At 41.7% G+C, this 21,417-nt stretch overlaps 1 protein-coding gene across 5 annotated transcripts; it reads left to right on the plus strand.

Annotated features, from left to right (window-relative positions):
- Nucleotides 1-1,766: 1,766 nt before the first annotated feature.
- Nucleotides 1,767-21,152, plus strand: LOC143004121 (filamin-A-interacting protein 1-like). 5 transcript variants are annotated; one of them, XM_076155009.1, is made up of 7 exons: nucleotides 1,767-2,136; nucleotides 10,812-11,028; nucleotides 12,239-12,412; nucleotides 12,649-12,827; nucleotides 15,429-18,195; nucleotides 18,531-18,588; nucleotides 20,337-21,152. In XM_076155009.1, the coding sequence occupies exons 2-7, from the start codon at nucleotides 10,819-10,821 to the stop codon at nucleotides 20,402-20,404; spliced, it is 3,456 nt and encodes a 1,151-aa protein (XP_076011124.1). In that variant the 5' UTR covers nucleotides 1,767-2,136; nucleotides 10,812-10,818; the 3' UTR covers nucleotides 20,405-21,152. The 5 variants fall into 5 exon arrangements, with proteins under 5 accessions (XP_076011124.1, XP_076011123.1, XP_076011125.1 ...); XM_076155008.1 differs by having other exon boundaries at nucleotides 18,531-21,152; XM_076155010.1 differs by lacking the exons at nucleotides 1,767-2,136; nucleotides 10,812-11,028 and having other exon boundaries at nucleotides 12,325-12,412; nucleotides 12,649-12,832; nucleotides 18,531-21,152.
- The last annotated feature ends 265 nt before the right edge of the window (nucleotides 21,153-21,417 follow it).

The following is a 21,417-nucleotide window of genomic DNA, read 5'->3' on the forward strand; positions in this document are numbered from 1 at the left end:
TGACATTAACAGAATATCAAAATGACATATATGTTGCGTAAATCAAAATGCACGATGGAAATTAAATTAAGGAATAATGCCAGTATTTAGGCAATATAATAAATATCCTTTTAGGGATATTGTATTACAGTTTAAAAATACCATACAGTTATTTAAGTCATTACAAACATTTACTACAAATGTGTGCAATGACAGTACAACGTGCAAATATTTATTAATTGTTTATTTTATCAGAAGAATGAAGCTTTCAGCACTGAAAGCACCCTGCATTGTAACTACAAAGAGGCAATATTTCAGCTAGATGGCGCTATTTCTTACATAAATAATATTAATAACCACCATCACCGATATGGGTTCAGCTCAGCTCACATCATTAATATCACTATTGTGTCTGGCTGCACTCAAAGAGTTACTGAATAGAGATAACAACGATTTTGTGAAAATGTAATATCAATTTTTTTATTCTGCATTTCAGCTCATAGCAATCAAATGTTTATGTTACCATTTCCACATTTACCACTTCTTGTTTTGTTTTTTTTGTTTTATGGTGTAGATCTTTTTTTAAAACCCCTGATGTGATGTTATTGGGAATGCACTTTTATGTATAGAAAAAAATAGGTTTTCTGTTCACGTATTCCCATAAAATTAGCGGGTATGATAGAACTGAGTAATTTTTGGGCATGGTATCTTTTTTTTCTTTGCCTTTAGTGAATCTGCTAATCCGGGTGAATCCATTGAAATGCAATGAAAACATCTGGTATGAGACTTTTCTATTCATCTTCATAATAGGGAAAATCAATTTGTTCTGCTGATTCAGGGTATAAAAGACATCACACATATCACGAGTCGATATGGCTCAGCTACAGCTACAGTTTTGTCATCGTGGGTCACAACGTTGTGAGTTCAAATCCCACAGAAAATGAGAAATTCCTTAATAATTGCCTCAATTCTGTTAAGATCTAGCGAAAGTGATTCATACTTCATAATCTTCCATTCATTTATTAATTCTCCATAGCTGCTCGTAGGGGAAATACACAGAGACGGACAACAACACAGTCACACTCTCATCCACAACTAAGAGCAATTGTAGAGTTTCCAATTCACCCAAGCGGCATGTGTTCGATGGGAGGAAACCAGAGCACCTGGAGGAAACCAAAACAAACACAGGGCTTAATAATCTTTGATCCTCTTAATTAGTATAGCACTTCAAAGTATCTTACGTACAGATTGTTCCTCTCACACTGTTGATATTTGTTTTAATTGCAAGACAGCCAGTCCATGAGATATATATGACCTAATGTAGTTGCCAACTCAGCTGATAAGGGTCAGATCTTCTAATCCCAGTATCCTGAATTGAAATCCCTCAAAAATGTCTTCTTTTACTGAAGTATTTTAATAGAATTCAAACGTTCCTACACTGAATTTTTGAAAGAATCACACATTTTCTAAGCAGATTTGGCTTAAATGAAACAGTACTTCTGGATGCATAGAATAAATACATTGTAGGAAATCTTTAAATTAGAAAAAACAATTGAAAACATTTACAATTAATAGAATTTGGGTATAAATTATATTTACTTGTAATTGACACCATGGCCTCTTCTTGTTTTGTATTCCACGTTATGCACGCCTACTATCAGTCTATGACCCTGCTTACTTCCAGTTCGCGGGCCAAACCGCGCCCCCCGGCTGTGACCAGGAGGAGGGGTCAAGCTGGCTGGCTGATAGTTCAGCTGTTGGGGTTTTGGAAAAGCCTCAGTCAGTGTGTTCAGCTGCTGAGACAGACTGAGAGCAGAGGTTAAATTTAGAGCAGTCTCACACTTCAGGCCACAGACAAACACAGAAGAAGCTCAACATCCCATTAAGAAGGGGAGAAGGTGGAAGAACCTGTCTCTCCCTCTCCTCTATTCTAACCAATCCACTCAGGAAAACTTGAAAGGCGTTCACCGAGCTTGGACGAGGCTTCACTCTGCCGGGTTCCTGTTTGTGGATGTAGAACTGAAGAGGATCATTAAAGCTAAGGAGATGAGGGACGCAAGTGAGAGAAAACATGCTGAGCCATGAGTGAAATAATCTGATTGGAGCCACTTTGGGACTGAAACATTCAAGGGAGTGGGGACAGACAGCTGAGACCAGGTAAGGTCTTCTTCATCATCATCATCATCATCGACGTCCTCATTGTCGTGATCATCACTCCAAATCTGACTTTCATATTTGTATGCATATAAATGGTTTAAATAACTCCAAGCTTTCAATAGAAAAATACTAAAACTAATTCTAATAGTAATATACAAGAACCTATTGTCAAATTTTCCTGAAAACAAACAAGTGAATGAATAAATGACAATTTTGATAAAAGATATTGAAAATTGATGGATGGAAGTGTAATTGAAGTTACTTCAGTCAAATAGAAATAGAATGTCACTGCTTTTCACTGAGTTTATTAAATTACTATTATTAATAATTGTAAATTCAGGTATTTCACAATTTGGCGAGACTAAAAAGGTGATTTGAAGTTATTACTTTTGGGTAATTTATCTTTAATTTTGACAATCAAGAGACAATTCAGTGAATGCATAGAATAGCAAATTGATAAAGGAATCTTATCTTCTAATCTTTTATTCATATATTTATTTATTATGATTCATAACTAAATCCAACCGTATAATAATGGAAAAAATACTTTGCCGTAACTGTAATCAGTTGGATGAGCACATGACTAAAGACAGATTATTAGATTCCTCCCCATGATATTGTGTCATTGGAATTGTGTGTGTGTGTGTGTGTGTGTGTGTTTGTGAGAGAGAGAGAGAGGGAGAGACACAATGAATCAGTGAGTTATGAGTCTGCTCTTCCACAACACAGGAAGCAGTATATCAGAAACGTAACCCTCTTTGAATCTGAAATAGAAGCCCCTCAATTCACATATGACAGTACACATGGCTTGAACTATGTGTTATTGTACCCAGCATGCTTTGCCCCGCTCAGATCTCTCAGGGACCTCCTCCTCCATTAATAGAGATTTTCCAATGTCTTCCTTATCTGTTATTTTTAATCCAGTGTGTGTGACTTTGTGAGGACACAGACAAGCTGCAGATACAGACGAACGAGTGCTCAAATGACACAAATCTACATAAACACGGGGAAAAGTCTCGCCTATTGTGCTTTAAACAAGTTTGTTTATTACATTTTTCAGTAGAAATGGGGTTACAGTAACCTTTTTGAGATAACATGCAATGCGGTCACCAGCGGGCTGAGAAGCGTCAGGTTTATCCTCTCAGCGGTTTGTGTAAGACCTCTAATCGTCAGCCACCAGTCCAGAAAGATGACATCACTTCCAAGATGCAGCTGAGCGGCAGCCAAGTCTCACATGCCTTTCAAATGGCCCGAGCATGAAGTCACTTCCCTCATAAACTGTGAGCACAGAGTGAGAGAATGCAGGGAGAAGGAGAGGATGGAGGGAAGAGGAGGAGGAGGAGGAGGAGGAGGAGAGGGAGGGTCACTGTTAATTTTATGTCATTTTACATCTTTACGAGCCATTTTAACACCCAAAAATCTGATGTATGTCATGTGTTTGGTGGTCGGACCAGCAATTGTTCATTATATTTGAGTCATGGGAGAAAAATCTGGAAGAATCTGGAAGAATTCCTTAAAAGTACTTAATACTGCTCTGATAATGTTCTGATACAGGCAAAGCTCCTGCATTGATCTGTGTGTTAGAGATTTGTAAACAAAAGGACCCAAACCAGCGATACAAGCAAAATAAGTCAAGTATTAGGAGTACAATTAACTCAGGTATCAAAAGTCAATTTTGTCCTCATAACACTCTCTCCATCAGCAATGAAAATACCCCAAATTTGGTATTCAGATGTGCTGTGTAAACTGTAAAACACACATGGAACCACATGTATCCCAGATGTGGTTTGGATCACATTTATATGTGGGTATTAATCTGATGTGAAGATGGAAGAGTTGAGAAATTTTTCTTGCTTTTTTATTTTTTAGACTATCACACTCTTCTCTGCACGTATCAATGACGTAGCAGTGGTTGATCATCGCCGCACATGCTCTCGCTGAAATGCTTCTATTCCCACCCTAGATAGAATTAATTGATTGCAGATCTTCAAAAACCTAGAACTTCTCAAAACTCTCAACCTCATTTGCGTCCATTGCTGCATATTGTTGACCTTCATCTTGGGAGCTAAAGCCTTGTTTGTGCATTTGTCAGTTAGTTAGTTCAGGCTGTGGTGACGGATTGTAAAGCTTTAGTGTTTAGCCTGATGCTGTTACAAAGTGCTGAGTCAACATAACTTGTAAGAGTTTTGAAGGACATAAGTTGTACTTTTCATTTCCCCCCTCCTCTTGTATTATAGTGGGTACAACATTGTCAGTGTGTCAAAACATGAGGTTATTGCCTAAAGAATGCATGCATGGCGTGAGTCAGTGGTTCTCAAATTGCGGTTCAATTCATGTCAATTAGGTGTAAAGGAGGGAAAGTGAGGGGTGACAGCTGCTGGACAGGTGGGGAATTGCGGTTTCATGATCGTTGTCAGCTTCTTTTCAAGAGGTCGATTTAAAGAGACAGTGGCTACCTGAAGCGCCTCATTTTCATTCAGTGAGCTCAGTAGAGTGGCATGCACAAGCGTGAAAACAAGAAGATGGAAATCTGAGTGACATAGCTCCCTCGATTCCAACCCCTCTGACGTCACAACGTTATCTGCAGCTCCATAACAGAAACACGGGTCCTGTCCCTCCTCCCTGTTTTGTTGTCATGGGAACAGCGGTTACTGTTATGAAACCAAATAGAGGGTGGACGTTGTTGAACGCCCCCCCGCAGGCCTACCCCCTGCACCCCCCCACAGATGACTGAGCTGAATTAGCAGAATGATCTCATGGTGCCTGCGTTATCAGTCGGCCTTGGCCTGCCACTGGAAAACACTGCGACACACTGTTACACTCTGAAGCTGAAGTAGAAGTAGAGGAAGAACAGTCACACACACGCCCGCACACACACACACACACACACACACACACACACACACACACACACACACACTCAGAGAGCAAAGTCACTGTGATCTGTTACAGCTTTTAGCAGTTTCATTTTATGTTGAATGTGGTTTTAATTTGTCATCTAAAAAGCTGCACTGTACAACAAAACAGCTCCAGGTTGATTGATAACGGTCATTGATACTATATATTATGTATTATGTGGTGTACAACTGCTTAAAATGTAAGGTAAGTCCAATATCTAACACAGGATGATGTCATGGCTCCCTGGCAGCCTTCCAAACAGACCGTCCTTATGCAGATGTTCTTTAAGACTTTTTGTTTTTCGTGTAAAGTATGATTTATCCGTCTTAGAAGCAGGAATGTGACTATACAAGGGAAGGAGAGGACTTGAGATGAGTTTTAAGAGGTCAAGCCCGTCACTGTTATTCACTGGAGTCAGTCACACGTGCTTCCTCAGGAGAGAGCCTCAGCTAATGATGATGATGAGGGGTTTTTAGATGCTGAATGCTCTGGGGCTGAGACTGAGACTTTTAATTAACATTTCTTGAAGTGAGAGCCAAAGAGGCACTCATCAGAGGACATGACAATCAGATCAAAGTACGAGTTGCTTTCTTGTATGGATTGCATGAATTATACTAGGAAACAAACACACGCAAAGTCCAGATCCAGCACCAGAATGAAATGTTTGAAATGTCTGTGGATGACTTTGAATTGACCTTTCTCACACACTGAATTCACACCATTTTCACTTGTTCACTCTGACGTGCAAGTCTTTACCAAGATTTACCGACGTGAAGGTAGAATGAGTCATATATTAACTTATGTATGTGTGTGAGTGGCAGTAATCCTTAGATGTGTAGAAAAATAGTACAACAAGGAACAAAAAAGACCAGGAATGAACAAATAAATCCCAAAGAAAACACAATAATATTTTTGATTGCAAGTTTATTCATCGGGGGCAATATGCAAGATCAAGCTATAACATTTGTCACGTCTACAAAAAAAAAACAATCCGCCACGTTACCATGCCAACTGGACATTACAGGAATGCCAGGCAGGTCATTTCGTTTCCCACACCGCAAAGCAAAAAGTATATTTTTTTTTAAGGGCAGTTTATACCTCTGCCTATTAAGAGCTGCCCCCTTTTGTATGACCGCTCACACACTCAGCGCTTAAACTGATATGAGCCAGCAGCACCAGCATCACCATCACCCTCAGCTTTAGCATCAGCAGGTTTTTCGGAATCAGCTCCTTGCTGGTTGTTCCCTCCAGAATGAGCATTGTCTCCATATCTGTTTGGAGAAGAGAACTGAAATTCAGAAATCCTCTATGTTCATCTATTTTTTTTTCTTCTAGATTTAAAGCTGCTTTCCACTTGCTTTACAATGATAAGGAAAGAGTCTTACTTGCGATTCCTCCTGGCCACGTACTTGTTGTACTTATACTCTAAATAGACAAAGAAAACAAAATAACACATGTGAAAATAGTGGAGCTAATAAAAACAAACCTTCTACTTCAATATAAGAACATAAACAGTCAGAGGTGAAACTTTTGGATGTGTTCATTCCTTTACATGACAACTCATGAAAAATACATCTTGGATCCATGGCTTTCCTTTTTTTATTTAATATTCTTTAATACCTTTGCTGGCTTTCCTGGCGCCTTTCCACATGGCTCTAAGGCGTTTAAAGAAACACTCCCCTGGGTCGGCCATGAGGACCACCAGCGTCAACACGAGAAAGGCCATGACCAACTTCATCCTGTAAACAGAAGCAAACAGATCACATATATGTATTCAACTTCGAGTGAAAGTGAAGTAGGGTTATTACCTTTCAAAAAAACTGAAGAGTCCAAAGTCAAAAAGAAACAAAGTGAGCACTGCGAGATCTGCAGGTGAATGCCAGCTCTGTTCCTTATGTGTCAATGATGGGTTGAGCTGGAAGATAAGATCTTGGTCACAAAAGAAGAAGTCGCAGTTCTTACGGGGGCGCTTCCACATTTCACAACTACTTTAACTGCTTTTCGGGCAGCGAGAACGTGACTAGTATTATGTTGCAAGTCCATCTTCTGAGAGACCTGTCAATCAATCAATCAATCAATCAATCCGTTTTATATCACAAACAGACCATAACACAGACCCGCAGTCTGCTTACACCACACTGCATTTGTGTAGATATATTAGGGACACTAAATAGAGAGCATACCTCCACCAAAGCCCAATGCTGCTACAGTTATAACTCAGTTCCTTAGTGATGAAATTTAACAGGTCATTGCCTCAACCACAACAGGGAAAAGCTGCTTTTTTTCTCCATGGGGACAAACACATTTGGTCACGTTATTCTTTATATATTATTACAAAATGACATTATTGAAAACCTATGTTAGACTTCTTCAGCGTTTAAAATAGTGGAAATAACAACAAAATACTGTGCATCTTATTAAAATGGCCAGAAAAAACACTTTCAGGGCTTTTGAAACACTTTCAACTCTCATTCTCCTGTTAACTATTTCATGTTCAAAGGTAGTTAGTTACAAATTGGTTCAGGTTTAATGTCACGTTCAGTTTTTCTTTAAAAATGCAAATTCAGCTACCGTTCATTTATTTCATTCATTCCTCCATTCACTAAATTGCATCGTAAACAAAAATATGACTTAAGAATTGTGTTTTTATTTACAATTACTTCTAAAATGCTAAAAGAAGATGCAGATTTTTGACAGGAAACACGAACAAGCCTCTGTGAGAACTCAACTCTTCTCACTGCATCAAGAAACTTTACAAGTCCTCCATTACATTTTGACTTATGGGTTATTAATATTAAAATATGCATTATATAACAGGACCACAGCTCTTCTAAATCAGGATGTGCATCACTGGGGCTTGTTTCAGAAGAATGCCGAGTACTCCTGGATGGAGTTTGACCTCAGCAACAACATAATTCAACAAAACATCTGTCGCTACTGCATCAACTTGGGTTTTCTTTAACTTCTCTGCATAAATGGACGCCTCTCAGTGCTGCAGGCTGCGATGTAGCATCTGAAATGTTTCAGCAATATCACTATCAGCACTCGTGCTTGAAATAGTGACGCTTACAGTCGGTACTTGAATGTCACAGCAGGCTCGTGTTACCATCTTTAGCACGTCGTGTTGATATCGTAAATAGAAGGATCGTAAGGAGGACACGTGCTGCGGCGACGTTATTACAGTTGGCAGTTTCTATATCGAGACAAAAGGCCGAGTGTGAAAGAAGACTTGTGAGAATGTCAACAGATAGTTATCTCACCTTTAACCTGTATAAAAACCTCTTAAATTGCTGCTTAAAGTCAAATTGTTGAACTTAAGTGTAATGCTTGAGAGGGAAAATAGTGTAAATGTAAATGTAAACCAGTGTTGAAGAAGAGCACAGATGGAAGGAAGGAAAGATGGAAATGAGAAACGGTAAAAAAAGGAAGAACATGCCATGGAGGACTCAGGATTATAAGAGAAACAGGATTATATTTGTCTCATCTTTGCACGTGACCCCCGGGCCTTCTGACTCCACCATCCTGGCATCGTCGCCCGCCACCTTACATGGAGGTCTTAAGGCTCCATGGACGAGTGAGCAGCAGGGCCGTGAAGAGGCCGCTACCAAAATAGAAGCCATAAATGCAGCCTGGTTTAATGTAAAATTGAGTGTTAAAACTGGGTCATCGGTGTGCAATGAACTGAGACAGGGACTGCAGAGAGGGAGAGAGAGGGAGAGAGAGAAAGAGGGAGATTTTCAACTTTGGGTGACATGTCTCACCAGCATCACTCACAAATATAATGTATATGTATGTACATTTTTCACTGAGCAGGAACACGTGAGTGGAAATGCATTGATTTAAGAATATGCAAAACGTAAATAAAAGAAACACTTAAGTTTAGAGCGTGTAAGCTATGAAATGGACACCTAAACTCCATCAAAGGCAAACAAACGTAAGTCCATTGCTCTGTTCTGATTGGCCAGCTGTGTCAGGCCTAATCCAGCTGTACCCACAGACTGTGCGGCACACGTAGGGTTTGTTGGGTGTGTCTAACCAGGTGTGTTCACAGGTGTTATGGTGGTATGGGACTAACAGAAGGTTCGTGACCTATAAATCTGTTTACATGTTCTCAGTCTCAACCTCAAGTTTTGAGACTTATGACCTATGGTTCTTGTGTAAGAACACATTAAAGAACAGGAAATGATTGTCAAAATGTCAGCGAGAAACCAGCATGAGTTGTGTTTACCTCGGGCAATGTCAGATAATATCGCCACACCAACCAATGTGAAGAAATAGGAGCAGTGTGTATTTGGTTAGCAGCTGTTGTGTTGTTTAGACACAGTGACTGACCCTGTGTAACCGCATGTGATGGGGTGGGTGTGTGTGTTTGGAGCTCCTCTCATAATTGACAGTGATGGTTTATTTACAACAAATGGTTGGCGGAGCCTGGGAGCCACAGCTGTGATGTCAAATTGAGGCTGAGGCACGCTGGGATTGCTGATGGCTGATGAAATGATCGCTCTGGAGTTTCTTCACATTGAAATTCACTGGTCACAAGTGGGGATACCCTAAAAATACCCCTTAAGATTTTCACCAAACAAACAGCTGAGCCTGCTGCTCCAGGGTCCAGATCACAAATTCACATGGACGATGATGTTCTGTATATTTACACAAGGCTTGTTATTTTTAATGTGGAATTTAGAGGCATAGCTGTGTTTATTTTGAATGTTCCAGAGGGAAATATTTCAACACCTACTCAATGGTTTGGCTTGAAAAGACATTCACACTATTTTCACCATGGAACCCTATGGGGTCTTCAACAGGTTGTATACAGTATGTTTAAGTGCAGGACTTCCATTATACTCCATTATGCTATTTCAATTGTCGTGTCAACACCATAATGCGATGAAATTGGCATTAATATAAACTTAATCTGAAGTAAAAACTTGGTTATGTGATTGTAAATGGAGTTCTTCAGCTACAGTATGTCAGCATTGTTGGTGGAGGATCCCAGATTCTCCTCACAATGAAATTATGCACGAAATATTTGGACATTCTTTTCATTTTAATTCAACTCAACATTGGTGATGTGTTCTTAAGAAAGACAGAGCGGCTGTAAATATTTTGTAACTTCTCGGTTAATTCAGAACATAAAAGAGCCTGGTGGGAGGAACCATTAAACACAGAGAGGACGTTTGTTATTTGAACAAGTGTCTATGTCTTCACACACACAACACATGTTCATTTGAGCCATAGGTTAACAATTTTACATCATTAAATTGGACGTACAAAGCTGAAGTGCAAAAGATGTCTGGCTTGTGTTGTCCTTCTCTCCTTCAATGTGAAGAGATCGCTCTGTGCCGTCTGACGTTGGCGTCTGTCATGAAACAACTATTAATAACAAGCAGCAGCAACGTGGTTGCTACCACATTGCTGCCAGGATTCTCTGTGTCTGAGTCATGGACTGCTTTCATCCACACCTCCATCTTCAGGGAACTTTGGCCTCTTTCAGATCCAAAAAAAGACAAATAGAGGGGTCTCAACCCAACATCCCTCTGAATCAGCATTTTCATAGATACATATGGGCCTTAGGTTCTAAAAAAAGGGAAAAAATGATAACTGTCCTATATTGCAATGCTGACAACGTGAAATCAATTCCTGCATTAATCTTCACAGACCATAGTCTCATTTTAAGCCTTTTCAGATTTGTTGTTTTTTGTTGTCAATTCATTTCAAAGTGACAGAATTCCACCTAAAATGTTCCCTTTGTTCCTTCATGTTGTCCTCTCTGCCAGGTAAAACATGAGATCCAGGACCTGCACCATGGAGGGTCCAGATGACGGACACATTCAGCCCGCTAAAGACTTCATCAAACAGGAAGAGGAGAACACCCCTGAGCTCACCAAGAGGAAGATGAAGGAGGGGAAGGTGGCGAAGAAAGCGGCTCAGAGATCAGATCTGTCCAAGGAGGATCTGCTCCACCTGCTGGGAATCATGGAAGGAGAAGTTCAGGTACCAAGAATCATTGCCAAAACTAAACCCAAACACACCCTAACACCCAACAGTGTCTTATTTTCATTTTGGATATATTTTGAAACTTTTGCAATGCATATAAGTGTCAGAAACACACTGATCCTGAGGCATGAGGCAGGACTCTTTGTGAGAGATTGTGCGCAGATCATTTTTGATCATTTTTGATTCAGGACAGTACGTACTGTCGGAATGTTCTTCATCAACTTCAGTTAATGTTGCATCTAACTGGAGACAAATAGGGAAAAAGGCAAATGTCTCAAAACGATCTGATGACAAAAGGCTGCTTGTGTAACACTTCAAAGGCACAGTTACTTTAAATGTAATGTGTGTATCATGAGACACCATGATGAAATATCGTGTGTGAGTACAAATGTCTTACATATGAACAAGCTGTTGCTGATTTCTATGTGGCAGTCATAAGTGATCACAAAAGGAATCTATCCATGCAGCATCTAAAACAGGACCATGTGTAGTTGCCACACTGATGGGAAAGCAAGATCGCTGAAGCAGTCAGGTGGGGTGTAGAGAGGTGTCCCTAGAAAACACACAGACACACACACAGAGAAAGGTTAAGTTTGATAGGCAGTGTAGTGGTAACAGGGGCACAAGCGCACACACAGAATAAACCAACAAAGCGCACTCAGGGGACATCAGGATCAACAGGAGTGTTGCTGAGTTCTCTGACGTCCCCATTGCTCTGTGCATCTAGATGTGCAGAGACAGAGACACGTCCACCAAACCATCCTGAGTGTTTTTTACTGATGGGCTCGAGGACCTCAATCCACTCCAGCAGGGTGATGGCAGGTGCCGAAAAAGGCAGATCATATTCAGAAATTCACGTTTTGTGACTTCAAAATCATACGCACATGTTGGTGCTGGACAAAATAAGAAATCCCTCCCCAGTGGAGAGTGAGATTTGGTGGGGACCGTTTTCTTGTGTCAGGCAGCTGTGGACAAGCTGTGGGCACTTGATGTCATTTGAACAGACAGCCCCCTGTTTTTGGTTGATCATCAAACTTTCATTCATTTTGTCGGGCTTTTTGTGTTATATCGCCTCCTAGCGGCCAAAGTGATTTGTGCAGGATTCTATTCTTACCACTCAGAAAGAAAGAAAGAAAGAAAGAAAGAAAGAAAGAAAGAAAGGTTTTCCATCCTTTCTCTCATATTAAATCCTTCCGTCTCTCTTCAGGCCAGAGAGGACATCATCAGCATGCTGAGGTCAGAGAGAACCAGACCAGAGACTCTGGAGGCTCACTATGGCTCAGCTGCTCCAGGCAAACCTCTGCAGGCCCTGCAGAGAGACGGCCTGCTGACCAACAGCACTGAAACCACAGACGACGTCTACGAGAGGCCCATGGCAGAGGTACCACAGAGCACAGCTGGGATAATATGATGTTATCTCTACTTTTCTACATTTAACATTTTCTCCAGCTGATTAAAGTTGAAGTTGTCCAAAGTCTTTCAAATTTTGTTTTATACTTGATCAAAAAAGCAGCAAAATTGAGCAAACTAAATCATTTCAAATCACAATTCTTCTGATGGTATTCCACCTGGTCCTGGTGTGTGAGTTGTGGTTCAACCTGTGATGTCTCCCCTCAGTTGGACCGTCTGGAGGACAAGCAGAAGGAGACGTACAGACGGATGCTGGAACAGCTGCTGCTGGCAGAGAAATGTCACCGTCGCACCGTCATGGAGCTGGACAACGAGAAACACAAACACGCCGACTTCATGGACAAGAGCGACGACTTCACAAACCTGCTGGAGCAGGAGAGGGAGAGGTGAGGTGTGTATGTGCATGTGTGTGTGTCTGTGTGTGTCTACCATGTACTTTCTAATAAAATATGTTCAGATTGTCACATGTGAGGACTCTTTTCTCAGCAGGGGACAAAAATATGGTTAAACATTTATTCTAAGGTTGTCAACATTAAACACATTTCCTTGTGGTACTGCTGTGCACACTGAGAGAGAACCTGGGGTTAAGTACTGTCTGTGATACTGTACTGATGGAGAAATTTTGCTAGATGGAATCCAGACAACTTACACTCAGACCATGATACAGCAAGTCCAGACAAGCCTGCTGAAGTCCTCCACAGTGCTCTTTATACTTCTTCTTCTTCTTCTTCTTCTTCTTCTTCTTCTTCTTCTTCTTCTTCTTCTTTTCCTTTTGGCTGCTCCCTTCAGGGGTCGCCACAGCAAAAAAGATATCCAGACTAATGGAAAAAGGCAAAAATTATTAATCGATTGAGCCTTTACTGGTCTTATAACATATAAAATAATGTCAGATGGGTTACAGTTCAGGTATTTTCCATGTTTGTGACAATGTTGACGTCTACAACTTCAGCTACAACGTCTACAACTTCAGCTACAACAGCTCTAAGCCACAATCACTTACATGTCCACATCACGTTGGCCTAGTTGGTCCATCTTGTCCATCTTGTCCAACTCTCAACTTGTAAACGAAAATCACTGAACTCACAAATGTACATTTTTCTAATGTTATTTAATTTTACGAAAAATATCACAGCTTTTGTTACGTCTTTGAATGCCAGGCTCAGAACTTATCAGTCGACATTTTGCAAACCCACATTCAGCAGACATCAGATAAGACCCGCAGCAGGAAGCTGATGGCTCTGATAAAAAAACAAAATCACTAGTCTTGTTCCATCCAAGACATCACATAGTTTGTCATCACGGAGAGAAGGAAAGAAGTGGTATTTTTGTATTTCATATTATTTTATTTTATCATTCATTTAAAAGGTTCCTCTTTGTGCATGTAGAAATATGGTGTGGCCATTAATCTATAATAAGGAATTGGCTAAAGGAACCATGTAGACGCTTCTGGTTAAAATATGTTCTTAATTCGGTTCTAAATTTAAGATCCAAAAGCTCTTTAATGAACTACTCTTGGATCTTAATTCCATGAAAGTGTGAAATGAAGCAAGGTTCTCGAGCTCCTCTGGAGTGAAGGCACTGCTGATGACCTGCATGAACTGTGAGCACTCATGCTTCATTTTGTTGATACATGCCCTGTTTGAAAATGCATGCAAACAGATCATCTAATCTCCCTGTGTGATCTCTCTGATGAATGATGTCACGTCGTCATCATAACAGTGTGCAGGGAGTGTGCAGCCAGCAGGAGTGTGTTATCAGACAGAGCCAAGAACAGAACATCAGAGGCTAGATGTGCTGGAAATCGCTGTCAGAGAATATTTGCCCAGTGAAAAAAACTGGAGAACCTTTAGATTCTCTATTTCAATCCCCCCTCTTGCGTTGTGAGAGACAGAAGCAGAGGAAGAGTTTGCCAAATGCCCGGAACTCCTCCGCATCAGCGTCCCAACTTTCTGCACCATACATGGTGAGGAAGATGACATCACTGGTGGCTGTTTTCACACCACACTCACCTTCCTTTGTGCATTGATGACATTGTGTGGAATGTGAGGGCTGAGCCTGTGAAAGCCTCAGCAGCAGCTCGGCTCCTAGATATGGACAAACCTGCCCTGCTGTGTCCTCACATGCCGGTGAGTTGAGTGGACTTTTGGGTTTAAGTGCTGTGGGACATTTTTCACTCATGCTGAGTATGATGACTATGTGTTTTGGTGTAGATTACCTGCTGTACAGTGCTGAGAGCTGCTGATGCATTCAGGTGTCTTATTTTGATGATTCTGAATCCCGGTCCATAAGGAAGTGACCCAAGATTTGTAATATTGTGTGTTAGTACCATAATGGAAGTAAAGCTGTAGAGGGCTGTGGCATGTCAACTGAAGAGGGTAAATTGATTTCTGTGGATTCGCGTTGATTGTTATGTTTTCATTTTTGTCTAGTGATTCTACAAATTCAAAAGTTCTGTGTGATGGGCAAACTACACTAACAATAAGTGATTACTGACTGGATGTTAAGCATGATTTGTTCAGCACTCCTCACCTGATTTGGCCCCTCGGGGTTTCACCACTGGATCCCTTTGGCAAAAGTGTGTTAAGTTGCAAGTACATTGTGCTGGAAATTGAATGAATTCTTCAGAGTAGCTAAGCTCGCTACTTTTCAATCAATCAATCATTAAGTTTGAAAGGCGACTTGGTGCAGATTGTACACACACACACACTAACACACACACACTCACACACTCACACACACACACACACACACACACACACACACACACACACACACACACACACACACACACACACACACAGACTCCCACAGAGTTTAGTTAAACATCTACCAGTAGTGTGGTTCCTCGGCAGGTTTAACTCAGGCTGCCAGTTCAGCACAACCTCTTGTTGGACCTTTAACATAACCTGCTTGGTGGAAGTAATGCTTTTGTTCACTTTAGCGTTTGATAACTCTACTACCATTCTCTCTCTCTCTGTGTTTCTCAGGCTAAAAAGTCTGTTGGAGCAGGAGAAGGCCTACCAGGCACGGAAGGACAAAGACCACAGCAGGAAGCTAGAGAAGATCCAAACAGAACTGGTTAAGCTCAAGTCCTTTGCCCTGATGCTGATGGACGAGCGGCAGCAGCACGTGGAGCAGATCGACCAACAGAGCCAGAAGCTGCAGGATCTCGCTCACAAGCTGCAGGAGAAGGAGCAGCGACTGGTGGCTGTCACCGAAGCTGCCGACGAGGACAACCAGAAAGTTCTGAAGCTGGAGGTCGAGCTGGAGAACAGTGCCAGCAGGTTCTTCCAGGAGCACGAGGAGATGACCACCAAGCTGGCAAATCAAGAGTCCCAAAGCCGACAGCTCAGACTGAAATCGGCTGGTCTGACACAAAAGATCGAGGAATTGGAGGAAAGCAACAAATTGCTGCAGAAGTCGGAAGAGGATCTGCAGGAGTTGAGGGAGAAGATCAGCAAAGGGGAATGTGGCAATTCAGCTGTCATGACAGAGTTGGAGAATCTGCGAAAGAAAGTGCTGGAGATGGAGGGCAAGGATGAAGAGATAACAAAAACAGAACATCAATGTAGGGAGCTGAGGAAGAGGCTGCAGGAGGAGGAGAACCAGAGCAAGGAGCTGAGGCTGGAGGTGGACAAACTGCAGAAGAGGATGGTGGAACTGGAGAAGCTGGAGGGAGCTTTTAACAGGAGCAAGACGGAATGTTCTCAGCTTCATGTAAACCTGGAAAAAGAGAAACGTGTCGTGAAGGACCTGGCTGGCGAGCTGGAGACGGTCAAAAGCCGTATGAAAGATCTAGAATCTTCCGAGTCCAAATTTGAAAAGGCAGAGCTTCTCCTCAAAGACGACATGATGAAGCTCAAGTCTTTCACAGTAATGCTGGTGGATGAAAGGAAAAACCTGGCAGAGAGGCTGAAGCAGGAGGAACAAAAAAGCGACGACATGAGTAAGATGTTCAAGGCCGAACAGTGCAAAGTGATGGAAGTGACAGAAAAGTTGATTGAGGAGAGCAAACAACTCTTCAAGCTCAAATCGGAAATGGAGGTCAAAGTGACAACGCTCACTGAAGAGAAAGACGAACTGAAGGCTCAGCTTATGGGCAAGGAGGAAAAGTGTCAGGATCTAAATTCTAAACTAGATGGAATGAAATTCAGAATGGACGGACTAGTGGAGGAGATGGAGAGGAAACAATCCAACAACATCAGAATTGCAGAGGAAGACAACAGAGTACAAGAGTTCACGCTGGAAATCGATAGGCTTAAAAGTCGCCTTCAACAACTCGAAGTGGTAGAGGGGGATTTAATGAAGACAGAGGACGAGTATGACCTGCTGGAGAAAAAGTTCAGGACAGAACAGGACAAAGCAAACACCCTCTCTAAGCTGGTGGAGGAAATGAAAGGTCAGATTGCCAGAAACAAAGCCATAGAAAGAGGCGAAGTGCGACCAGAGGCCCAGCTGAGGATTCGCTGCAAGATCGAGGAGGCTAAAGCCCGAGAGCTGCAATCAGACGTCCAAGCCCTGAAAGAGAAAATTCATGATCTGATGTACAAAGAGGACCAGCTCTCACAGTTGCAGGTAGATTATTCTGTTCTCCAGCGGAGGTTCCTGGAACAGGAAGTGAAAAAGAGCTGCATGAGAATGGAAATAGCCAAACTCACCAAGGAACTGGAGACCACCAAGTGCTACAGTCGCGCTTTGAGGCCGAGTATGAATGGCAGGAGGATGGTTGACGTTCCGGTCACCTCCACGGCGGTGCAGACGGATCTGGTACGGAGTGATGCTGCCGAGGAAGACACGGCAGCTGGATTTATCAGGAAATCGGTCCAGGAGGAGAACCATCTAATGAGCAACCTGAGACAATGCGGTTTTAAGAAGCCATCAGTGTTGGAGCGCTACCCTCCAGCTGCAACAGAACTGGGGCCGAGAAAGCCTTGGATGCCCTGGATGAAGAAGAAGGAGGCCATTACTGTCACTCACAGCACTCCTGAGAAGATGAATAGGCCGTCCTTGTTGAAACCACCCGAGTTGACCATGTCCCAAAAACCAGGCCAACCACTGCACATACGTGTAACCCCTGATCATGAAAACAGCACTGCCACATTGGAGATCACAAGCCCCGGTGCTGAGGACTTCTTCTCCACCACCACCATCATCCCAACACTGGGCCTTCAGAAACCTCGGATCACCATTGTCCCTAAGCCCACCACCGTGGCTTCAAAGACCAAAAGCTCAGAGCTGATGGGAGGAGGTTTGGATCGAGCCAAATCTCCCGTCACCATAACCACCATCTCCAGGGCCAAGACTCCTGAGAAGAACCAGGGCTATACCCGCGAAGGGCCTCTGTCTCCCGTGTCCATCATTACCGTCAGCACCACTCCTGTGGCCGAAGCCTGTGCATCGCCGGAGCTCCAGGAAATGCCAGGGGGGCGGGCCGTGTTCAGGATGACCCCGGAGAAGCAAACACACGTCCGGAAATACAACTCCAACGCAAACATCGTCACAACCGACGACAACAAGATCCACATCCATCTGGGTGCAACGTTAAAGAGGCCCTCAGAGAGCTGCAGCAGTCCTCTCCTGACAGTCAGGCCTCTTGCTTTTAGCTCAGACGGTAAAGAGAGTCCAACGGGAACGGTGCTCCGGTCCCCACGGCAACCCAGCGTCTCGGTTGGGAGGACCACTCCCAGCAAAATGACAAGCAGCATCATGATCACACCCATCAGCTCAGCAGCCTCCAGGCCAACACAGTCAGTGGTGAGAATGAATAGCCACAATACAGTTTAGAGGTGTTAATACTGGTGTTGTCTTTTTTTATTCAATGACATTTCTGTCTTACTGGTCTTTTTCCTTCCATTTTTCTTCCATTTTCCTGATTTCTTTCATTGTACAATCCCAATTTCTTCCTTCTTTTACTTTCTTCTCTCTGGCATTCAAACAATAAAACACTTTTAGTTAAATAAAATGGCAAATTCAACACTTTTGCTTGGAGCAGAGTAACTTTATCATTCCAGGGATGATACATTTACTTCATAAAATTAAAATCTGCTGTCTACTTATGTCTCATTTTGTCTTTTTGATTTTTCCTCTAGCCAAGTTCAGATATGCAGTCGGTTTGGGCTGCTGCCACGCGGATCCCTCTGTCAAAAGGTATGAAAACAGGCAGCAAGGCGGTTCTGGGCGTCTCCACGGTGACGACGTTAGCGTCACGAGCCGAGAGCCAATTCATGAAAATCGATCTGAGGAAGGCGACGGCGTGCAGCTCTGCCTCCGCGACAGGAGGCAAGAGCTGAGGCCAAACACGCTGCCATGGCAACGCCTCAGTATGAACATCTCATAATGCGTTAATGAGCTGATCTGCTGCGATACACAAAACACAGACCACATCATTACAAACACACAGCTGGGACTCCTGATGAATGATGTCACTTTTTATGACTTAGAATAGTGAATTTACTAGTGGACACTTACTAGGCATACAAACTGGGGGGGCGGTATGGTGAAGACAATGAAAACGATAAGAGGCAGGCTTCATTTACAAGCCGTAAAATGCAGATCTCCATTAATCTCACCTTCTATATTTACATTATTGATCAATATCTGCAGTTTTGGAGATGTATTTATGTTGCAGCCAGTGCCCCCTAGTGGCTGTAGTGTTTAATCCTCAAAATATCGCTTGAAATAGGCCAGCAGCCTCGAATGGTTTCCTCCACAATCGACTTACTTGTTCCTCCAATAACTTCCTATCCTATGAGTTCGAACCCATTTAAGTCACAGCGGTGTGAGAAAATACAGGACGAGTGTAAGATTACTTTTTGAAACTGTTCATAAGTTCTGGTGAAACTGTATCATTGTCCTGCTGCCCTCTGTTTGCGCGCCCATCCTCCATTCATTCATTCAGTTTGCATTTGTACTTTTTTTTCCTCATTTCCTGCTGGTGCAATGTAAAAAGCCTCCATCTAACCAAATATCATTTTTCATCACGCGTGCAGCACGGCTCTCAAACATTGGTCCAGAGGTTCATGGTCCCGAGAGGATGAATCCTTTCTCATTGCTCTTAACTTGTGTTTATCTCACTGCTCATGGAGGTTTCCAGCTACTGAAGCACTGTGAAACTGTTGGTGCAGTATGAACTGTCATCATCTGTCTAAGACTCATTTGTGGCGAGCACCCAAATAAAAAGTATTTATCTCTGAATAACGTTTGACATTCTTCATCGCAATTGTTTCCCATGGAGGTTTTGTGTCAGCTTTGCATATCAACCAGGAAACCTCCATAATATTAACTCACACTGCTTACATCACCAACACACATGAAACGCATTTCCACTTTGCATATATTTGTTTATATAAAGTAATGCAAGTAATTTAATTTTGCAAGAACAAGTAAAGTTATATATAAATCAATTAGCAAAGGGTTTTAGATCGGACTTCATAGGTGCTAAATCATATGTTCCAGTATATATGTCTACATCTCGGTCTAAATACTCTTCATATCAGGAAGTAAAGAAACACATTGATACAGTTAAGGTTTAGGAGACCATTCAATTATAAATCATCAGATAACATATGCAAACAACACACAGGCTCTTCAAGCTGTAATGTGTGATTGCACAACTGCCATCAGATCTCACTTATCTGTTATTAATGTGTACAGTTGCTGTCAATTATCTATTTTTAATAAACACAACAGGGAGCCAGGCTGATATTTTGTACTCTAACTTCACTGCAAGTCTCAATGCCGCATTTGTTGACTAATGTTCAATCAGATACAAGTCTAGTCTGAAGTCTCTAATTGCTTTTCTTGCATGAAACTCTACACAGTGGGTATTTGCTGTATTATGATGAAACAATAATGTGGAGATTCCACTTGTCATCTGTTGTAATTTCCCACCACAGGACCACCGATGGACCTCAGCAAACAGTTGGAGCTGAGCAGGCACATGTGGCCAGGAGACGCCTCCTGAGGGCGTCAACAGGATGAAGAGCAATGAGCCGTGATACATCAGTACTGAGACTAACTAACATGTTATATGTAAACACAACATCAGATATTTTCTAATCAATTTGAGGCATGACATTGTGAATCATCGTGACTCTATGATGTTGTAATAATCCTCTGAATTTGGTTCTGCACAGTGGAAACATGGATTATTTGGAATTGCAAGTAATACAATTGAAAGCTGCAAATGAGTTTATTTACTAATTGATCATTGACTAGTTTAACATTTATTTGATGTTTTACTAAACACAAGATTAGATCATTAGCATATTATTTGTCTTAATTCAAACGTTTGAGTATGACCTTTGCCATGATCGAGTGAGTTATATCAGTGGTGTGTGCGGTTAAATCTGGTTTTAGTTCCACATACTGGATTTCTTATACCTGGCTGATAATTTTAGCATTTGTCTGATGTTGTCTCACAGCTTGACAGAAAGTACTTTGATAATCCAACAGTGTTTCTTTCTGTTTTTGCTAAATACAAATAAACTCTTAACATTGAAATGAAGAGAGTCACCATTTTCCACTCCTCTGCAGACAGCAGCTTACATACTGAACATGCTCAACATAAAATGAATTTCAGTGCGTTTTGTGTTAAGTTAAGACTGTTATAATATTTTGTGTTGATTGTCTCTGTATCTTTGTATGATGCCTTGAAGTATTCTGTGAGTTGCTAATTCCAATATCAAAAAATAAACTGATCATAATTCATACTATTTGGTTACTGGACTTTTTTTCTCTTCAGACTTCGTTTATTATTCTAAATATCATCATCGTCATCATCATCATCATAATAATCATAACATTAATCATCAGCATATACTGTTTGTATATACGCATAGTTATAATAATTTAAGCATATAAGCATATAGCAATACATGGAATTCGCCTCTGAAAGGTTCAAAATGCCGTACTGTCCAACAGGGGGCAACAACACACCTTTCACTTGGATGTCAACCACGTCAAAAATAGAGGAAG

The sequence above is a fragment of the Genypterus blacodes genome, unplaced genomic scaffold (genome assembly GCF_046128005.1).
Source record: "Genypterus blacodes isolate CSIRO-AG114 ecotype Tasmania unplaced genomic scaffold, CSIRO-AGI_Gbla_v1 ptg000064l_1, whole genome shotgun sequence".
Classification (NCBI taxonomy): Eukaryota; Metazoa; Chordata; class Actinopteri; order Ophidiiformes; family Ophidiidae; genus Genypterus; species Genypterus blacodes.

Coding starts and splice junctions, on each gene's coding strand:
- LOC143004121 (XM_076155008.1), top strand. CDS start 10,819: ATGAGATCCAGGACCTGCACCATGGAGGGTCCAGATGACGGACACATT. Junction 12,828..15,428: donor CTGGAGCAGGAGAGGGAGAG/GTGAGGTGTGTA, acceptor TGTGTTTCTCAG/GCTAAAAAGTCTGTTGGAGC. Junction 18,196..18,530: donor CCAGGCCAACACAGTCAGTG/GTGAGAATGAAT, acceptor TTTTTCCTCTAG/CCAAGTTCAGATATGCAGTC.